This window comes from Etheostoma cragini, chromosome 3 (assembly GCF_013103735.1).
Source record: "Etheostoma cragini isolate CJK2018 chromosome 3, CSU_Ecrag_1.0, whole genome shotgun sequence".
NCBI classification, from domain to species: Eukaryota; Metazoa; Chordata; class Actinopteri; order Perciformes; family Percidae; genus Etheostoma; species Etheostoma cragini.
The window spans coordinates 116,154-138,242 of NC_048409.1; the positions used below are offsets into that span (position 1 = coordinate 116,154).

The 22,089-nt window shown below is 42.9% G+C and overlaps 1 protein-coding gene across 1 annotated transcript in view; it reads right to left on the bottom strand.

Annotated features, from left to right (window-relative positions):
* Positions 1–19,051, bottom strand: part of LOC117941976 (protocadherin-16-like) — a 91,024-nt gene extending 71,973 nt beyond the window's left edge. The window contains exons 1-2 of the mRNA XM_034867245.1: positions 18,771–19,051; positions 10,032–11,852 (exon numbers count right to left, since the gene is read on the bottom strand). Of these exons, the coding sequence (XP_034723136.1) occupies positions 10,032–11,831 (1,800 nt within the window). The 5' untranslated portion in view covers positions 11,832–11,852; positions 18,771–19,051. The remainder of the gene's footprint in view (positions 1–10,031; positions 11,853–18,770) is intronic.
* Between the last annotated feature and the right edge of the window lie 3,038 nt (positions 19,052–22,089).

Sequence of the window (22,089 nt, forward strand, 5' to 3'; positions counted from 1 at the left end):
TATATACACACACACACACACACATACACACACACACACACTCATATTTATACACATATACACACACACATACACACAAACACACTTATGATGAAACTGCGTGCTTCGTGCATTCTCAGTGTTCTTAATCAATCTGTTCAATCTGTCAAGAGACTAAGATCGTCAAGATATTATACCAACAGGCCTGTGATTGATAGTGTGACAGTTCTCATTACCAAGTGGGACTGGGAAAATGTCAGTGAAAATATGACTTGAGTAATTCTCTCTAGTCCCATAAAACCTAATTCCCTTTCCTTCATTGTGTTATGTATCTTTTTTGTGCATTAAATAGATTTACGAAACTAAAAAGCCTGTGAAAGTTCCCGCCCCCCAAAAGGGACTTCCCATCTCCAACAGAAAACACTGTTCACAAACTACTCCAAACAGCTCGGTTGTAGTCCAGCCTTTACTTCCAGGATGAACATGCGTCACTATGTAACACACGTCATAATGCTCACGCCCTTATACTCCTCTTCTGACTGGCTTGTAGTGCTGTACTGCCTGTGTGACAGAAGTGAGATGTCTCACCCTGTAGCTAAAACAGAGAGCTCAACACACAGGCAAATATATGGTGTTTTCTGAAAATGCATGTCATGTATTTCATGACTTTGTGGTAATGTCTGAAGTTCTACCAAGGACTCTGTAACCTTGGTTACCTTGTTTCGAGCCATTCTAGCATGGTATAGAAAGCCTGCAGGAAGACTCATTCAATCCTCTGTAGATGGACTCACAGTTACACACATCATGTGTTTGTACTTTATGCTTGAGAGAGGTCGCTGTGAGAGCCTGTTTTATTCATTTATCCAGCCTCAGGGTCAGGCATTATCATATCACAGAGACACGTTGTCACTGAAGTCTGAATAGAACAGAGATGCTCTGTATGTTACACTGACATATTCAGCGGTGTACAAGTGTCCAGGGGTTACATGAATAATAAGAAACGGTCAATAAATCAACGTGTCTTGGGACTGCTATTACAGTGACCAGTAGTAGAAGACTGTGGGAGTATTCAAAAACTGTGAATTGGACGCAGGAAGGAAACCAAACCATCAAACAGCTATTTGTTGACTTATCCTGAATTACTAAAGAGTTGAAAAAAAATAACCAAATCCAAGACGGATATATGAATGAGCTAGTGTTGTTCCAGCCTGCCGTGACTTCAAATTGCTACAAGAATCACCATATCCACTGTCTGTGATAATCAGGTCCTGTAAGTAATAAGTTGTTGATAGTAAAAATTGACTCTTTAGTTCTCTGCAGGCATCAAACCAAATTCATTTACATCTGCACACCCCCACAGACCTGTGCAGTATAATTACATGTGAAAGTAAGGTCATACTCAAGCCCCACGCAAACAACAAACCCCTGAGAACTTTCCGTTACTGGAGCAGTACTGAGAGAGCAGGGGAATAATAAGGTTAACGTGGTTGTAAAAACAATGTCAGCTGAATCCAGAGGAGATGATGTAGTACTCTGTAGCACATGAGAGAAATGCAACTAGGATTCGATGCATTTGTAGTTGCATCAGAGTTCTGATATTATATTATGCATAATTTCCAGGGATGCTCTACAAAGACACTGCCAGGTTTGAGTGGAGACGGCTTCTGGAACCAGATGTCTGGATACCTTAGGCCTGGCGATGAGGAATCGGCTTGTTCAACAACTTGCTTCTCCATTATCCTAGCTACTGCACTGACCGGCTCCTTGTCTGCATCGATTTGAGTGGTGAGATGACTTAGCCGAGGCTGTTGCAGACAATACGTACTTTTAATAAGTTTTTTTTTGTTCTTCCTATGAGTGTGATCAGCCTTGCCTGAAAGAGAGACACTTTATGATGTGCGCAGTAAGCCACTCACAGTTACTGTATAAGACAAAAATGTGAGTTCAGTACTTCACATTCCAAGGTGCTGCAATTCAATTTGCTTCTGCTTTGATTGGACCAGACTGGCGGCATGTCCAGCCTGCAACATATGCCGGAATAGAAAGATGGTGTAGAGCACTGATGTGTATCATTTTAATTAGGCCGTAAGCATCCAAAACCACGTAGACTTCATAAATTACCCTGCTCCTAAATCTCATTTTTTGCTGCTTTAGATCTCATGCATTTGTGAAGCAATCTGTGAGGAACCCAGGGCACTGATTAGAGAATTTTCTCCACCCTAAAACCTTGTCTACACCAAGACTCGCATACACATATACCCCAGTCCCTGGCTTTGTGTTCGCCTTTTCTGATACCACATCACACATCTTGAGTCCTGCATACCAGCTCTGCCTAATTACAGCAGAGATTCGCACTGCTCCCCATGCCTCCTCTGGGCTCCTCACAGCCCCAGGCTATACACAACACCCTAAACAAAGACTTAGCCTTTCAACACGCCTGTTGAAAGAACAGCACATCACTCTCAACATAAACTCTGCAGCTCCCGACCAAATTAGCCTTATGGTTCTTAACCCTGTAGTAATTAGTTCCTCGCTATATGCAAATCAGGCAGCGGTAAGCCAAGCAGTTGTCTCCTTATTACAACTAATCTCCAGGTGAATGCTTTACCTTACAATAGGTAAGGCACAACAGATGTGTCCGCCCTTAACATAGGAGCAATAACAACAATAACAAGAGGAGCGTTTCTCGTAGATGCGGCAAAGGCTTCAAGATATGCCACTAGCACTGTGAGGGTGGACCACCATGGAGCATCAGTACACACAGACTGGGAGTCTGGTTGGAGCAGGCCAGGGTGCCTCTCCGTCTGAAGCCAAGACAGACAACGTTGGATAACCGCAGTGTAAAAGCCGAGCATCTCTTCCCACAAATCACCTCCTCCGTGTGGTTTGTCGCTCGCTCCCTTTTGCTATCTTTTTCTCCGTCTTACAAAGTTTGTAAAAAGGACTCACACTCTTAAATGAGCCAGTTACAAGTACCAGAAAATGCTCGATAAATGACTACCATAAATAATGAATGGATGTAGATACGTTTTCCGTTGATCAGCTAATGCATTTATCAGCTGGGTATTGTTTGAAAATATAATATCTAAATACTGTATCAATACCAATAATTCTTTGAGGACTATAACTTTGTTATTAAAAGGAAAACACTTTTTTTTTTTTTTACTTCTCACATGAAAAGTGTACAAAGTTGGCTAACTAAAAGAAGAAGAAAAATTTGGGCCGGATAAAATGCTGGCGAAATATTTGTTCAAATTTAAAAACTGATGAGTAAATATGTAAGTAGGGGGGATTTTTAAAAGTGTGTGTGTGTGTGTGGGGGGGGGGGGGGGGGGGGGGGGGGGGGGGGCTGTTCTTGTTCAATACCAAGCCCCGAGCACTAATTTGGTCCACAGAGGAGCGGAGAGCTTATAGCATCATTACAGTCAACAAGCTAACTTCCTGCTCCAGCAGTGTCAGTGGAGGTTCCACATTTTCTTGACCACACAGAGAGATACACTTGGCTTTGGATTTTGTTACATCTTGCCTTGTTTGTATTTAGCTTTTTATCTCCGTTTTACCACTTCTTTCCTGAAACACAACCCCCCCCTCAACTATTCACACATGAGAAGACGAGCTGAGGTATTGACTGACCCCTACACTCGGCCACCTGCACAGGCCTAATAAGAAAATGATCTATTTGAGAGCAGAAATAGAAGGATCTGACCACACACCCTGTAACTGAAAGCTCCACTCTATCCATGAGCTTGTTGGGCTCGGTAACATTCTTCTCAATCATTATTTCAACTGGCAGTCAGTGAAGAAGCATGGTTGGAGCAAGGGAGGGGGGCTGAGGTTGCTGGCACACTTAAGAGATGCATTCTTTGTAACAGTCAAGTTCTGGATATGGAGACAATTTGCTCAGTGGTTAAGATATTTTAGGCCTGTGTGTATATAGTGGATACTTTTCTAGGAAGAGGCAGTTTGGCCATGAATGCTGGAGACGCTCCACCGTTACAATACTTGCACTTCATCATCCCAATGAGTTTGCGACCTAGTTTCCTGGTTACTGATTTTTGTTACCTGGCAAGCTGTCTCTCAGCATCTGGTTTCCAGTCTGGTGGCTTCTGATGGACAGCAGGGGACTGGATGGATGATTTAGCACAGATTTGCTTTGGAACGGACTTGAATTCACGACCAGATGATGCTTTCTGATGCCCAGCTTGGTTAGTGGTGCCAACTGCCTTGCACATGTGATGGGGGACCACGGGCAGCGAGAACAGAAGGCCGGCAGCCCTCATCACAATGAGCCTCTCGCTCTACTCCCCCTTTTCATTCAGTCATTTAAAAAGGAGGAGGGAGGCAAAGTGTATAATTGTCTCGATTTGCAAAGGTCAAACAAAATTGCTCCTCTTGCACCCGAAAGCAACACTGTCCCAACATGAATGTGAAAGCACATACACCTGCAGCCTGACTTCAGTCTGTTAGTAATTTACACCAATTTTTTTGTTACATCATGAAATTGGATAAGCCTGAGCTTTGTCTGACCGGAACCCACAAGGCAGTGTGTTTGCGTCACATCAGGGAGACCTGAGGGTCCTCAAACAGGCAGATGTGTTGCTCTCACCTGCTCTGGTCCACATGTCACCACCCCGGAGGGAAAAAGAGGGGGAAGTGAAGATTTGTAATTGGATCACAGAGGGGAAACCGCAGTGTGGGAAAGGGAAGTGGAAAGTGATAAGAAGTCTGGAAAGACAAGGAGAAAGAGTAAAGAGAGACAAACAAAGACAAAGAGAGAGGAAAAGTGAAGGAGATCCCACCCCTCAGAGTCAGAGGAGGGATCAACAGCTGGATCCAGCTGCTGAGTCGGAGCTCTGTCACAGCGGCCAGAGGCTGACTGTCCCTCTGGAGACTCTAGGCTGTTTTCCTTCCCCCCCCCCCCCCTCACACCCTTTATAGAAGCTTAGCAGCAGTGTTGAGAGTTCTGCCTCACCTACAGCAGACAGTCCAGTAGACAGACAAATTAAATGTCTTGTCCCTTGAGAAAGCCATATAAACCCATATTCCTTGCCAGATGTAGGCAGGAAACCCCTCCAGCAGACATCACAGTCTGCATTGACCCTTTATAGTTTAAACAGTGCTTGCTTTAACACTCAGAATGCATATAACAGACCGCTACCAACAACAAATTCTGATGACACAGCGACAATCTTATATATTTCAAAAGCTTGAGCAGGTACAAAAGTAGGAATCATCTGTCTAAAACCTTTGGTATTTGGTTAATAATTACAAAAAAAAAACATTGTCACGTACAACTGCTGAAACATTTCAATTAGCCAGTTGAAGGCTTCATTTTGATAAGTGAAACACCCTTTAAGTCATTTATCAAACAAAATGCCAAACGTTCTCTGGTTCCAAATTTTAAAATGTGCTTTTCTTTATTCTGTATCACTCCAATGTAATATATTTGGGGTTTGGGATTTTTGTTGGACAGCAAAGCAATTTAAGAAGCCGCCTTGGGCTTTGGGAAATATTTTGTGATGTACTTACAGAATTCTACGAACATTATCCATTCAAGAACAAAAGCTCTAAAAGGAACACAATATATGCACTACAGTGGTCCTTCTATACTGTTTCACAGTCTGGTGTTCAAACATCCACAGCTTCCGTTTTTCACTAACAAAGAGTATTTCCTCCTAGCAACCATGGTATTCAACCATATAACATTTAAGGTTTTACCACAACCTTCTCCTCTTCCTGTGCTGGTGGAAAGAGAGAAGCGGTAGATGTGCTGATGGACGTCTGAGCACAATAAAATGAGCTCAGCTGTCTCAAGCACAGAAACTTTGACCTGAACACCCACACTCCATCCAGATGTACATCAGTGTTTATGTTCGCTTCAGTGCCCCTGCTAAGCCCAGGAGTAAGTGTTCAAGGAAGTATTACATTTGCAAACACATTAAGTAGCACATCCAGTTTCCTGCAATTTTACTATTCCCTCATAATAATGTTATACCGCAGAGCCACAGCGACGCTTGGTAGTTAGCAGGAGGAAAAAGAAACAGAGGAGACCAAAAGCAGAATCAGCTCCCCTCAAGCTAAACCAAACTAATGGGGAGACAAGCCAGAAAACGACAAGTGAACATTTCGTTTGACACATACCATCCCCAGAAAAATGTATGGTGAGAATTGATGACATGCTTTGTATATCAAAATACCACTCTGAAACTGGCAATTTCACTTATCACCAGGGGTACTCTGGAAAAGCTTTACTTGAGAAGTTAGCAAAGTTACAGAGAAATGGAGGTGATGTAGAGTGCGCGTAGAACATTCAGGTGTTTTTTTCAGTCACCAGATTATTGCTTTTTACGTGGTGGTTTTGAGGAACTTTAGGGTAGGTGACAGCAAAGTATAGCTATTTTAAAGCACTACACAGATTGAAAGAGCACTACAAAATACTAATGTGATGACAACCAACATTCAGGTTGAAATCCTATGTAACTTTCTAAATATCATTTGACATTTTTGAATATGAAGGCATGAGTCTATTCTACAGGGAATGTAAAGTAGGTGTCCTTAAAAACCCAGAGGAATAAAAGGCACAGATTTTTAAAAGCAAGATGTCCTTCAGCAATGCAGGGAAGGCTTTCCAAAGTCCACTGAGGAAGCTTGAACAAAAGCAACTCCTGAATTTAAACAGTAAAGACCCGGTCTTCATCCAAACTGTCCTGCGGAGAGCATTACATCAGGCCATTTATTACAATGCACACTTCATTTTTCATCAAGACAGCCTAAGTCTAAGTATTGTAATCATCATTATTATTATTAGCACCGGCCTGGTTGTCAGTAGTAAGTGGTCACTATAGTACAAAAAGAGTATGGAGACTGAGGGACTAGCGTGAAAGAAATACATTCATGTAATCTTTCATACTTTCTCTAAAGGGCAATTATAGGAATATTTTTATTCCCCATAGACTGGTTGCTTTTATCTAGGCAGGAACGGAGAAGTCATTCTGAGTGCTACTTCACTGAGGTATCTCTTTCAACTAAGCTGCCTTTAAAGAATTTGGTGAAATAATGAATGTTTGAGTGGCACCAATAAAAAAGCCTTTGCATCTGTAGTTATCTAAACTGAAAACTAGCCGGCTTAGGATTGCTGTACAACAGAAATCCTAGCCAAAGCACAACAATCCTATACAATATCGCCAATGTTTTTTCAAGGGAAGTGATGTGTTTAGTCAAAAAGTTGCCAGGACATCACTGAGACAGTAAGCAATTTGGGTGACAAAGGAACTAATAGATGCAAAAAGTTTGTTTTTGCAGCTTTGAGAAAGAAAATTGGCAAAACAAGGTTTGCGCCTTCACTCGCAGCAATCACAGTTCATCTCATGTTGCTAAGGGGGCTGCAGCGATGACATTCTGTCATGAACAAGGAGGAGGCCAGCCTATTTTTACACCCAGCTAATGAGAAATGAAGTGAGATCCGATAAGAATATGGAGAGGGACAGACCAACAGACAGACGAGGAAGCCCCCTGCTCGCGTCACCTTCCGCCACTCATGCCAGCGCTTGTCAGGACTCATTTCCCCCTCAGCTGCCCGGAGACCCCCTCTCGCCTTTCTACTGGAGGCAGAACGACCCCCAGACAGAGGGACAATTCTTTGCAGAGACACACCCCACCAACCAAAAACCACAATCATGAGGTGTAAATTATCCCCAATTTAAGATTCCGTCAAAACCAACTGGAAAGATTCATAAGTAAAATAACACATAGGAGAGTGAATAGCAAACAACTACCGAAGCAGAGACACCCAGGCTTTGCTTTACTGAATTTGGAGAAATTAAGGCTGGTTGATGTGCCTCATTATGCCCAATAACATCTTCTATTACTCTTCTTCCTCCATGTCAGGAATCAAAAGCGTGTATGTGAAGAAATGATTTTCCCTTTCCTATTATTCTGATAAGATTTCAACCATTTGTAATAAAGCATACAGTGGCAGAGTAACATTATACTGTACCTCTTATGTGAATGCATGCTTGCAATCCACTGTGTAAAACAGATATGAAATGGTGCAAGAGAACATAATTTGGCATATAAATGGATCAAATAGATGTAGGCAAATAGTACAGCGAGCTATTTTGGTATTGTGATTCCTTTATGGCATCAGATCTGTGGTGTAACCGTTATATTTGGCTTCTATATCCAGAAAACTTGTAAAATTGGATACAGTTTGAAAACCAATAAGGGTAAATAGAATTATTAAGAATTAATAGATTCCACAATTCAGCTCATGTTTTTAAAATTTTGTTTTTCATGTTTTTCATTCCTATTTCTAAAATAATTTATTAAACGTATTTTCTTTGCAGTAAGTCTTGCATTTTGAATTACTAGACTGATTGCTGTTACTAGGTCTAAGTGCTTTCCCCCCCTCCGCCCGCACACATCAAGTTTTAAAGTCATCCATGAACCAAATGATGTACAGCAAAAAGTGACAAAGTATCACAGGCACAGCACTGTGGAGCCAGACTTCATTAGAATAATCATGAACTGCTGTGCTGGGGACCTGCAGAGGAAAAAAACCAAGCCACTTCAAACGTTTGAATTTAGGTTCACAATACCTATATTGTAATGTTTTTTGGATAAAATTGTCTGTGGAAAACGAGAAGATCAGGAATTTCATCTACCGAGAAAAAAGGCAGTCATCAGATTTCTTGCTGAGATGTTTGGATGGAGAGCTGGCACCCTGAGTAAGAGCAATCTGTTCTCACATGGCACGCCAAACGCACGGCTGCAGCATCCAGGCCTGAGAACAGCGGCTTTAAAGAAATACTTCATAATTGGACCATTTGAGGCCAATGATCAAACATGTCATACTTAGAGTTGTTTGAGAGCAGGTAGTAATGCTTTTGGAGGCAGTGCATCCAAAAGCATTACTACCTTTAAACCCCTTACTGCCTCCAAAGAAACACAAAACTCTAACCTTTAGTTTAAAAATAACAAACAATAATGTTTTAGTTATATTTTCATAAAACATGAACTTCAACCCAAATTGAGCTTTTCAGTTCACCAAAACATAAAATTTTTAATTATTCTTTGGTTCGGTTTCCAAATTCTATAATCAATTTCAGTACTTTCCCCTTTCTCCTTATCCTTGTGGTCCCTGTGATTTATAATTAAGGGACCTCCCACAAGAAACCCTTATAGCCTCTATTTCTGCATTCAAGCCAGGAGTCGTGGTAAGGCCTGCGTGTCCCTTCACCTCTCCCTCTCCCAAGGCCAAACCCTGGGCCAAGAGCCCGTCTGCTAGGCCCTCTGTCTGGACTGCACTCCTTGATCCATGCAATACTGCAGACACTGAAAAAGAATTTGTATGAAAGTCTATACTTGTAGAAAAAAAGAGAAAAAAGGCTTTCTAACCTGAGGAATCACTTGATTGATTTAAATAACTGATGAGCTCTGTTTTTGTAAGTGCTGTCTTTTGAATACGTTCGCCAAAAACTACTTAAGAAAACTATATGTTTTAATGACACAAGACTGGTGTCACTGACTGTGCAGTAATTTGTCTGAACTTTAATTCATCTTGTCGTCTATAGCCATTTTTTCTCACGCTCAACTAGCCTAATTAAGGTGCCTTTTGAGAGTGAAGTGACATCTATTTCTTGGGATAAAGCCCTGAATTTGTCTTTGCCTGTGAATATGTGAAAACCCCCTTTGTGCCTGTGCTGACAGACGAGTCTACCCTGCCTGTGTTTCCCTGGAAACCTTTTGAGAGGTGAAGAGAAGGACAGCCAAAAAGGTGGTCATCTAGGCCTAAAATCGCAGGTAAATCCTCACTAAGGCAGTCAAATTTAAACAGCTTTACCATTAAAAAATTACTCTTTATAGAGAAATGACAAGAATCAACCAAGTCTGACAAATTCCTCTATTTATCTAACACATTTCCCTTTGTTATGCTCTTTACAATTTGAGTCCAGGCTCTTGATTGAGCTCAGTGTTAAGTGTGGGTGTGTGTTTACAAAATCAATCAATTCACAAACTTGTAATGAAATAAATCACCAAAGAAAATGTCCTACCACGACAATGCAGGTCCCTGGATCTGTGTTCTCCTTGATGGACACATTGTAGAAGTTTCTCTCAAAAACTGGCTCATTGTCATTTATATCCTGAAGCACAATGTCTACCACAGAAGTGGAGGACAGGGGTGGTTTCCCTCCATCTGTGGCCACCACAGTTAAACTGGGATTGGGATTCTTTTCATAATCCAGCTGGGAGAGAGTGGTGATAATCCCTGTTACAGACTCTATACTGAACCAGTCAGAGTAAGCACCTTTGTCTTCCAGGATGCTGTAGTTAATGTCCCCATTGGGTCCCTGGTCTTTGTCTCTAGCTGTGACCTGTAACACGAAGCTCCCTGGAAATAACACTTCAGGGATCACCTGCCTGTACACTGGCTGATCAAACAGGGGAGGGTTGTCATTGATGTCAATCACCTGGATGACAAATGAGGACTCTGCCCTTAAAGGAGGAGTGCCTGAGTCTGTTGCCATCACCCTTAGCTCGTATGCGTCTCTCTCCTCCCGGTCCAGAATCTGGTCCACACAGATAAGATAAATGATGCTATCCTTTGTGGTCAGGGCAAACTTTCCATCTCCTCCCTCTAATGACACATTAACATTGGCGTACTCGCTGTAGTCAGGGTCAGTAACTGAGATCCTGGCTACGTACTGGCCTGGTTGTGCACCCTCTGAGATTCTGGGAGATCCATCTTCACTGAGAAAGATGATGGTCATGGTGGGCTGGTTGTCATTGTAGTCTCTGACGTGGATGGTGACAAAGGCATTGGTCACCTCTGGTTGGGTTGCATTGTCTTGCGCCTGGACCACCAGTTCGTGAACTCTCCTCATCTCAAAGTCCAGCGGCTTGTTGAGCGTGATGATGCCGGTGCGAGAGTCAATGACAAAGTAGCGGTCTGGGTCACTCTGTCTCCTGTTGATTTCATACAGCACCAATCCATTGTCTCCTTCATCAGCGTCTGTGGCAAACACCTGCAGGATGTTGCTTCCCGGTTGAAGGTTCTCAGATATTATGGCATGGTAGCGGCTCTGGTTGAAAACGGGAGCGTTGTCATTATTGTCTTGTACTGTAATATCCAATGTCATCTGATCAGTCCTTTTGGGGGAACCACCATCAAAGGCCTCCAAAGATAAAGTATAGGTGGATCTTTTCTCCCTGTCTAGAATGGCATTGATCACCAAGTCCAGATAGAGAAACTCATTGCTTCCCCTCCTGGTCTCTAAGGTGAATGCCTGGCCAAAATTTCCATCCTTGATAAGGTAACCCTGCGTTGTAAACTGGCCTTTATCAGCATCAACAGCTGGCTCAAGAGGAAACCTGGTGCCGATGGCTGTCTGCTCAGGGATTTTAAATATGACTCGTTTTCTCGGGAACGTTGGGGTGTGGTCATTTATGTCGTTCACTTTGATGGTTACCTCCACGGTCACACCGGTCATGGTGACTGCAATGAAGTTGTATCTATCCCTTAGTTCCCTGTCCAGAACTTTGGCAGTTTTAATAATGCCTGTGCTCTCATCTATGTCTAAATCAATACCAACGCCTGTGCCCTCATGGTCGGAGATGAAGTACAGGGATGCTGTGATGCCAGGAGGAAGTCCGACACTGATGTCACCAACAATTGTGCCTGCTGGCTGTTCCTCGTCTAGCTGTAACTCAAGGGTCCCCAGGACTGCGGGTGAATGGACTGTTACAAGTTCCAAGGCCACATACACCATTAGCACTATCCTACTGTTCCACCAGCGCTCACGGTGTAAAGGGTCCATTACAGACTTCCCAAAACCCTTGGGAGCTGTCTTCATTTTGGCTCCTTCTTTTCAAACCTGGGGACACACAAAGAGGAAAAGCTGAGCAATGTCAACACCTGACAACAGCAGAAACTAAGAAAAGGTGTATTATCTCTGTGTTGAAATACAGAGTAAGTTAGTTTAACAAAAATAGGTAAACACCTTAAACACTTTTCCATTTGTTTTATTGGCTCTGTTCCCAACCACACCACATACAATACACCCTGCACATAGTATTTTCCTACACTTCTTTTTTCACTTAATAAGTCAACACCTTGTTCCTCCTACATACCAGAAAGCTCTCCTTTGCTAAAGAAACATCAAAGCCACAGGCCACAGCATACTACCTCAGACAGGGAGTCTTTGGCTCTGGTTATTCAACTCTAATTAAAACTATGCAGGAATCATTGCCCAGTGTTCACCATAGCGCTACCCCCTTGTGTAAGTCCTGGATTTAATTTGTAAGTGTGCTGCTACCACATTGCAGCTTTGAAACACTTATCCAAGAACCATTTACAATATATAACTCTACCCAAGCAAACATATCTATCTTTCAATTCTTCTACGGATCAAATTCAATAATCAGGTGTTAGGGGGCGACTATTTCAAAGTAGCAAGGGTGTTCAAATTCCTTGCATAAACAATAGGCTCACACAGGCAATGGACCCACACCACTGCACAGGACTTGCAATAGAGACTGAAAGACACAATGGAAATTATTAAACAAGACTGTCACCATTTGCAGAATAATCCAAAAACACCATGGGTCTGGCACACAGGAACTGATAGTGTCCTTTTCATTAAATAAAGAGAGTAGCTTCCAATTGTCTATTGTTCTGTCCAAATTATAATTCATAACTTTGACTTGTTTAAGAAGGAAATCTAGCCTTATGTGGAAATAAAGAAGCATTTTTAGCACATTATTACATTCTGAGGAATTACAGTAAGTGTCTAGATAAAGCTCTTCGAGGCTCCCCCCGGTGGTTTTACTGATACCTGCACGGAAACATTCACAAAACATCTGTGTATCTGTGTGTATCCATGTGTATCCGTGTGTGTGTGTGTTTGTCAGTGAACTAAATGCCTCCCATGTGTGCATGAACGCAGCATGGCGATCTGTCTCAGCCATAGTGGTGACAGTGTGTTTGAGTGACAGTACAGCGGAGTTGAAGGGCTCCACGCAGTCTACCTTGCTCCCTTTTTCTGGCTCTGCAGCTTTGTAATTGAGGACTGCTGGAAGTCAGCCATGAGCACACAAGATCCTGGGGCTAATTTCAGTCTGCCGTGATTTGAAGCCCACAACACTGAAGAGGCTAACTTTAACGCCATTGGTTTGAATTCAACCTAGCGTGAGTAGTCAGAAACCTCGGAGCGTTACTTGTTTTAAAATATTACATGAAAATCAATCAGTGCCAAAAACGTTCTGTGTTACTAGCTTAATACTTTCTGTTACTAGCTTAAGATTAACAGTTTAGAAATAAAATATAAAATCTGCATCAATTTGCAACATTCATTAGGAATTCACAATACTTTAAGAAAGGTTACAACAATTGCATATGACAGCGCCTTAAAGGCAAGCAATGCAAATTCACCATTACATATCATCCTTTGAGTTGCTTTGTGAGTGCTGTTCTCGGCCAAGACATAAGCACATCCATGACAGCCTGAAAATCTTGACAGCACTTGAACTTTAAAGTCTCAGTATTGATTTACTTTACTGCAACACTGGGGATGCACTTTTACAAAGCTTTCTCCAAAGCACAAAAGAATAGCTTTTCAAGGCCAAAATCTTTTTCCAAATGCCACATCTGAAATAGTAAACTCTCTGGTTGAGCTACAGTGGAGGACCTCTGCAGAGCAGAGCAGCCTAATGGATATAGCAGACACAGTCGGGTAGCCTAATTGCACAATGCTAACAAGGATATATGGTTTTAAAAGATTCAGCATCAGGTAAAAGATGTTTGTGCATTTTAAAGCTAAGACATGCACCAAATATATAACAAATACTTTGGTCACCCACCCCCCAGACCTCTTCACTAAGAGTTTTATGTCTAAAGGTTAGTGGCCAGTTAGCAATCAGCATATAAAAGGTAACAACCTCTTTGTGTGTAGAGCTTAAGGGAAAGCAATCTGGGGGAAAAAAACATTTCAAAATAGCTGCTGATGTTTGAAAGCTTTTGCTTTTGGTAAACCAATCCCATTGTGGCTTGGATTCAGATGTATTCCTTGCATCACTGTCCTGGATCATGATGTGTCCCTCCTGCTGCTAGTTAAAGAGATTTGTTAAGAATACGCAACTACTAACCCCCATATACCTGCAGTCTCTTAAATATTTTATTTGTACATTGCAAAAGCATTACTGAGGTTATGGTTTTCTAAAACCGCCATGTGCAACATGGCATGCACATCTCTTTGTTAGCAATAACTATAGCATTGACCCACTTTGTTTTAAATTCTCTAAACCAAGTCAACCAACAAAATCCAAGGTTTCAGGGATTTACATGCAGAATGAAACCTCTGTTTGAATACAGTCAATATCATTCTAGAAACTTTAGCAGCATGACTGGAATCAGCATCAGAATCCCTGGCAGCAGTGAATGCTGAGCACATCAGGCCTACATTTCTACCTCTCCACTGTGGGCTAGATGGTGTTTGGCAAAATGTGTCAGATATTCATTTTTCATGATAGCTGAATATGAATTGGCTTGTTTATTTTTCACTTTACTGAGCAGTACCATTTCTCTTCTATAAATAAATAAATAAATAAATAATAAAACAGTGGATTTGCCACAGGTAAAACTGGCCAAGTCATTTCATTTCATGTGAGAGGACATATCTTGGAGTTATTGAATAATCATCAAATACTTATCTTGATCTAATATCTTATACTGCAATCATACATTTTTTGACATAGTATCTTGTAGGGCTACAACAATAGGGAAAATAAAACCGAAATCACGACACTCAGCTCCACAAACCTGTGTTGGGGCTTGAGAAGGCGGAATCGCGACGACCCCCCCCCCCCTTTTCAACTTCCCGAGTTATCCTTCTTGTCCAGATCCAGTGCTACCGCGTCTTTAAATTACTATTAGTATTAGTACTTTTGGTGCCATATTCCTGTTTTGTCTGGTAAACTTACAAAACAGCTAACTGTAAACTGTAACTGTACGGCAAAAATAAAAGAGGGGCGGGGGGGCACCGGTAACACTAACAGAGGTGTAACGAATACGAATGGCCGCTGTTCTGACTCGGGTGCCTGGTTCTGTTTCCCCACGGTTCAGGAAATTACCATTAGAGTCCTTGGGACAGGAGTTAGGTGCTGACAGGGATGGCTGCTAGCTGGCCTGGGGCTGAGTGTGGATGTCTCCACGGTGCTGTAATTCAATTCAATTCAATTTTATTTATAGTATCAATTCCCAACAAGAGTTATCTCAAGACACTTCACAGATAGAGCAGGTCCAGACCACACTCCAGAATTTACAATGACCCAATAGTTGTAGTAGTTTCCTCCAGAGCAAGCAACAGTGCGACAGTGGCGAGGAAAAACTTCCTTTTAGGCAGAAACCTCGGACAGACCCAGGCTCTTGGTAGGTGGTGTCTGACGGGTTGGGGTTTAGAATGAAGAGTGGAAATAACAAAAAGTAGAAAAAAAAAGTAGTTTGTAGCAGTTCTTTGTAGTAGTTCATGGCATAGCAGGGCACTGTGGGTAATGATAGCTGGATGGGGGCTGACCTTGGATGTGTCCCCGGGGCTGTAATGATAGTGGATGGCTGCTAGCTGGCTGGGGGCTGACTGTGGATGTGTCCCCGGGGCTGTAATGATAGTGGATGGCAGCTAGCTGGCTGGGGGCTGACTGTGGATGTGTCCCCAGGGCTGTAATGATAGTGGATGGCTGCTAGCTGGCTGGGGGCTGACTGTGGATGTGTCCCCGGGGCTGTAATGATAGCAGATGGTTGCTAGCTGGCTGGGGGCTGACTATGGATGTGTCCCCGGGGCTGTAATGATAGCGGATGGTTGCTAGCTGGCTGGGGGCTGACTATGAATGTGTCCCCGGGGCTGTAATGATAGTGGATGGTTGCTAGCTGGCTGGGGTCTGACTGTGGATGTGTCCCCGGGGCTGTAATGATAGCGGATGGTTGCTAGCTGGCTGGAGGCTGATAATAAGAAGAACTAATAAGAAGAACAACAACAACAACTCAGTCCTAAAAGCCATTTACATGAAAATCACAAACAACTTCTATTTAATGTTCTGCCACCGTGAGAAAAAGACAAAGCGCTGTCTAGTCAGTCAACCAAGTTTTGCTCACAGACCCTGCACGCCGCGTCGATTACGGAGAGCTATTCGCAAAGATCTCCATTTGCTGAAGAGTTTGAGGGGAGGTTTTTGCTCATCGAGCCGTGCTGAGAGTAAGAAACAAGTGTATAGCAAAAGGGCGTTGCGACGGCATTACGGCATGTATGCCGCCGCCGGCTGGAACTGATCGGTAATGTCGTAGTCTGCGGGGAAAGTCTTGCAGCTGTTCTTCATCCTTGACTCCTCAGTGGGGTAGTGGTGCATCAGGTTGGCGTGGCACGGCTGTAGCCGCTCTGGTCCAGCACTGGCAGCCCCCCCACTCTGACATCTTTCCATTAATACATGTAAAGGACCTGAGCAGGTGTGTGTAGTTCAGGCCTGTGTATAGTGTATAAAAACAACAGTTTAAATTGTAATGTTCCCATTTGGGATCAATAAAGAGTATAAAATAAAAATGTAATTGGAGTGCAATTCATCAAAAACAAACTCCAAGTGCAATATTTCAGCCACACTACTTCAATTAACACAACCAAACCATTTTCACCACCAACAGGCCAAGAGGGACAACATTAGTGACAGACTATGTAAAATGAGCTCCTAATTCCATGTCATGATTCCAGTTAACTCAGAGAAAGCATCTGGGGTTTGGAGAACATGCCGGGCAGGCTGCGGCTCAATGGAGCCATAATGGAAACCACAGACAGACCTGCTGATTGACTGGAAATGAGGATGACAGGCTTCACACAAAACAAAGTAAAAAGCCTTGAATGGTTGCCAGACTATTGGCTCTCACAAGTGCAGTGTTTCTGTGCCCTGCATTAGTCTTTGAAACGTCAGTGCCTCTGCATGTAAGAAGGCCAGGGAAAGCCATCACAAGCCTCAGATACACATGCACTTCCTGGCCATAACATGCATTGTATTGGGAAAACACACCAGCTCTTTTTTCATGATGAGCTCAAGGTTTCTGAGGATCCGTGACTAGAAGGATCATCTCTTTCCCACAGCAAGACCAGCATGGGTTGCTTCAGCTGTTTGTGTAAGATGTTACGGATTTTAAAAAACACATACCTTAGGTCTTTGAAGAGGAGACCATCTGATATTGTGTTGGGGGCGCTAGTGGTTGCATCATTAAAAACACATGTCCATTGGGTTACAGTAGGAGGGGTGGAAGGAGAGTTTGGGCAACATTACTAAATCTAAGTTCACCCAACAACACTGCAAAGAGATGAGTCAAACCGCAACAAGGCCATTTTCAGAAAAGTAAGGCAGCAGCAAGAAACTCTGTGGGTGGTGTTGGTGTGGCCGTCCTGGGAGAAACATATACTGGCTTTTTCATTACTTCTAGGAGTCTGGAACACTAGCTTCATCAACAACATATGCAAGCTACAAAGACAATACTAGTGAAATGATTACTTCATGCACTGCATCAAGGGTTTATGACATCATTTTTGGAATGTTAGAAAAGCTGTGGGGGTCCACATTGTGGCGGTTTTAACCATAAGCGTTCCTTTTTCTGTTTGATTTATCTGTGAGTTGTATCTTATAACTCAATGCAGTTTTAAAAATGACAGACATCTGAATAAAGCTCTAGACAGGAGACACATCACTGATGGCAACTGTCATAAACACATTAGAACAGCCCATAACTAAGCATATTGATGGATAATTGGATATGTAGGGTGGATGGAAGAAAACCACTGACAATTATCAAGAAAAGAAAACATAAAGTGGTGTCAATACTAGGGTTTGGTTAGTTAGCCTTGTGTTACCATGATAACAATGCCTAATTAGTAAGCTCTGGACTGTTCAGTTCAATGTTACTGAACATCTCATTTAACAATTGGAGAGATGGCACTGAAATCAAACCAAAGCAGGACTTTTCCACACTACTTAAACTGATGCCTGGTGGGGAGTAAAATAAAATAAGAAAAAAGAAAGGAGGAGCCTGCCCACTGCCCTGCACTCCTTCTTGTGTCTTGAGTAAAAAAATAAATTAAAAAAACAGCAAAAATTACGCCGCTGCACCATGGCAACCATCGCACTCACAACTGAAGTGCGCGGCAACGGACCCGGGGGGAATGATTAATTTATTAATTGAGTGAACGGAACACCTGTTCACGGTCAATGAGCACAATCACCGGGCCGACGTGTGGGAAACGAACGATCCCGCTGGAGCAGCAGCGAGGACACTGAAATCACTCCATAGTTGAACAGTCGGAGAGGAATGTCTCCCAGGACAAAAAACTGAGAGCTGACGTGCACTCAGAGTGGGATGCTCAAAGTGTGCGTGCTCGCTGAGCTTGTCTGTGCGTTAGGTTTGGGCTGATTCATACATGAACATTAAAGAACATTTCAAATCAACTTTGTAACAGATTTTTTAAAATAATAAGTCTTTTAAAGCTAAACAGGCGATGTTGCAACAATACAAACCATGACTATTATTATTATTATTATATTTATAAGTCTGAGCATTAAAGAGCTGGACCGCAAGAAGAAAAGTAGTCAACATCGTTATGTCTTCTCTGTGGTTTCGTTCCACTAGAACGTATAGGCGCCGCAGACCGGGCTCAGCGACGGACTTTCAAATGCGTTAAACTTTAAACAGGGCACTGATGGTCTTCAGCAGATCAGGGACATGCTGGGATGTAATTGTTACTCACATTCATCTGTTGCTCTGCTGTGTTTTATAGACGCACGCCAGATTCTTCTCAGTATTCCCTTATGAAGTCCAAAATCAAAGTTACATCCATTTCAGGATTTGCATCCTCTTCCGAGTTCTTCCCAGCGGGGAAACAAATCAAGTCGTCAAGTTAAACTTGTGCCTTGTAACACTTCCCTGTCGTCCTCTTTTGGTAGATCAACTTCTCGGCATCCACCGTTTGTGTGTGTATGTGTCTGTGAGTGTGTCTGTTTGTGGTGGCAGAGCCACTGCTGCAGCACGCTGACTGGAAGCAAACAATGTGGGGCTGGACGTCGGATTTCTTCAGCACGTGACGGAGTCAACCTCCTGCTACTCCCGCTGCTGGGCTCCTCCTCCCGCTGCTGGGCTGCTCCTCCCGCTGCAGGGCTCCTCCTCCTGCTGCTGGGCTCCTCCTGCTGCTGCTGGGCTCCTCCTGCTGCTGGGTTGCTCCTCCTGCTGGGCTGCTCCTCCCGCTGCTGGGCTGCTCCTGCTGCTGGGCTGCTCCTCCTGCTGTTCTGCTCCTCCTGCTGCTGGGCTGCTCCTCCTGCTGCTGGGCTCCTCCTGCTGCTGGGCTGCTCCTCCTGCTGGGCTGCTCCTCCCGCTGCTGGGCTCCTCCTGCTGCTGGGCTGCTCCTCCTGCTGGGCTGCTCCTCCCGCTGCTGGGCTGCTCCTGCTGCTGGGCTGCTCCTGCTGCTGGGCTGCTCCTCCCGCTGCTGGGCTGCTCCTGCTGCTGGGCTGCTCCTCCTGCTGCTGGGCTGCTCCTGCTGCTGGGCTGCTCCTGCTGCTGTTCTGGTCTTCCTGCTGCTCGGCTGCTCCTCCTGCTGCTGGGCTGCTCCTCCTGCTGCTGGGCTGCTGGCTGCCACGAGGAGCACACGGGCTGCACAGGCACGCCAGGTAATGAACTTTGGTGCCCCCATCCTATGCTAAAGGGAAGTGTAAATCACTAACACAACTTGCAGTGAATATTGTGATAAAGTTTGAAAAGTCACGAATTTGTGCGACGGTTTGGATAAGTGTGCTGTCGCAATATGCCAACACATGTCTGTGGCTGTAAACTGGGAGAAGAGCGTAAAGCATCACAGATTTCATCTGGCAAAACAGTCACTATATGTACTGTACATTTTATGTTTTTCAAATATTAAGATGCTCAATTCTTCTCTGTAATAGGACGATTACTATAGCTGTAGCTCTCTTTGTAAATTGCATAATGATTCATGTATTTGTTTAATGGTTAAAAAAATATTTTTCCTTTTGAGAGTATGTTGGTGAATTTAATATATAAATATATATTTATATTTATATAGTGATTCTTTTAGAATACCTACTAAAGAATAAAGCAACAGACTCACTTTGACATGAATACGAGATTAAGGTTTAGGATCACAATTTGTCACTGTGGTGAGAGTAAAGCACACATTTTTCCAAGTAAAATGCCATGGCAAAATGGCATATTTTTTTACATTTATATTATGTTCATTTTCAGGTTCATAATTGTATTTTGGGGTTGTACTAGAATAGGTTTACATGGTTTCATTTTCATAAAACACCATATTGTTACTATACTGCACATTGCTGCAGATCCTGTTTTCACCCTGTGTGTTTGGGTCTCTGTTTTAGCTCCAGAGTGAGACATCTCCCTTGTTTTAGCTACAGAGTGAGACATCTCAGTAGTTTTAGCTCCTGAGTAAGACATCGCATGTGTTTAACTCCAGAGTGAGATATCTCACTTATTTTAGCTCCAGAGTGAGACATCTCCCTTCTATCCTATCTTTGCTGGGAGCTGCACATGCTCAGTAGCTCGGTAAGATCCCATCAGCTGACAACTCTTTTGCCAGCTTTGGTCAGTCCAAGGCAGGATCAGCTGGGAGACTTCTTCTAGACCAGGGCCACTCAAAACAGCATGGATGTTTTTTCTTCAAGTGTGTATGTGTGTGGAGCACCAGAGAGAGCTCGACAAAACAACCTCAACAAAACCAGAGCATCACAAAGAACGGAACTATCAAACGGACAGGGGGTATTTTCCTCTAGGTCTAGAGAAGAGACTCACAACTCGTGACTCTTTAAAGAAGAACAGCCTCCATCTCCAATCAACTCCCAAGAGGAGCTGTGCTTTCATCTCTACTAGAGCTGGAACCAAAACCCTGCTTCACTTTGTTGTCAGTCACTGAAAGCTATTAAAACTATTGAAGCTATTAGAACTATTAAAACTTTTAAAGCCGTGTCACTTTGCATTTACAGGTTCTAAACAGAAGAACAGCGGGGGGGCCTGCTGTGTCAACAATCATATTTATTGTGGAGAAACCGTCAACATAAGTGAGGTGCATGCATGCAACCGCTCATCTTGCTCTCATTCATTGCTTGTTTTCTTTTGTTGTTATCATCATTTGAGAAAACATATTTTAATAACTGGTGCTTTCTAAAAAGCACACATTATTTAGTAGTCATGTGGATGTACTGACATGGCCGTGTCGTTCTGTTTGTGCCGATTTAGAAAAATAAAACTTTAAAAAAGAAGTGTGGTCAGTGTCGTCCCTACCACACTTTAACAAGCCTATGTCTCCTCCACTCTCACTCTGCCAACTTCTTTATCACCAAGAGGAATGACGGAGTTACAGCGCTGGCAGCTACTCATTATTACTGTGACAGCAGAGCAGAGGAGGCCAACTAACAGACATTCTCACGGACACACACACACACACACACAATCAAAAAGTTGGATGACATAAAACTTTTTGCAAAGTCAGAGTAGCCTACAGCTTTACCCTGTCTGTTCCTTGTATATTTTAATGTCATCTGTGTCACTGAGTTTGCTAAGCAGAAGGAAAAAAAAATCCTTGTGTTATAATGATTCATTTTAATTACAAACATCCTTTGTTTTTTTGGTTTGTTTTTTGAAAATGTGTAAAAGGAAATGTGCCACAAACACTGCCTATTGACACAACAATAGATTGTCAAATATCCAGTTGGCAGCAGACTTACCAGACAAAGTATTAACTCAACAGTGTCTGTTCTGAATTTAATAAATGATGAGAGATTAAAAGATATACTGAAACTAAATGAAAACGTGTCAACCTGATTTAATCACCAAGCTGATTAGATATTCTTCTGCCTGCAGATAAATTGGTGTAAATAAAATATAACTTTGGTTTTGAGATCAGATTTTGCTCTCTACATTTTAGGACTGAGTCTGCATCAATTTGACCCAATGTCCCTTCACGCTTTCAATGTACACTCACCGGCCACTTTATTAGGTACACCTGTCCAACTGCTCGTTAACACTTAATTTCTAAGCAGCCAATC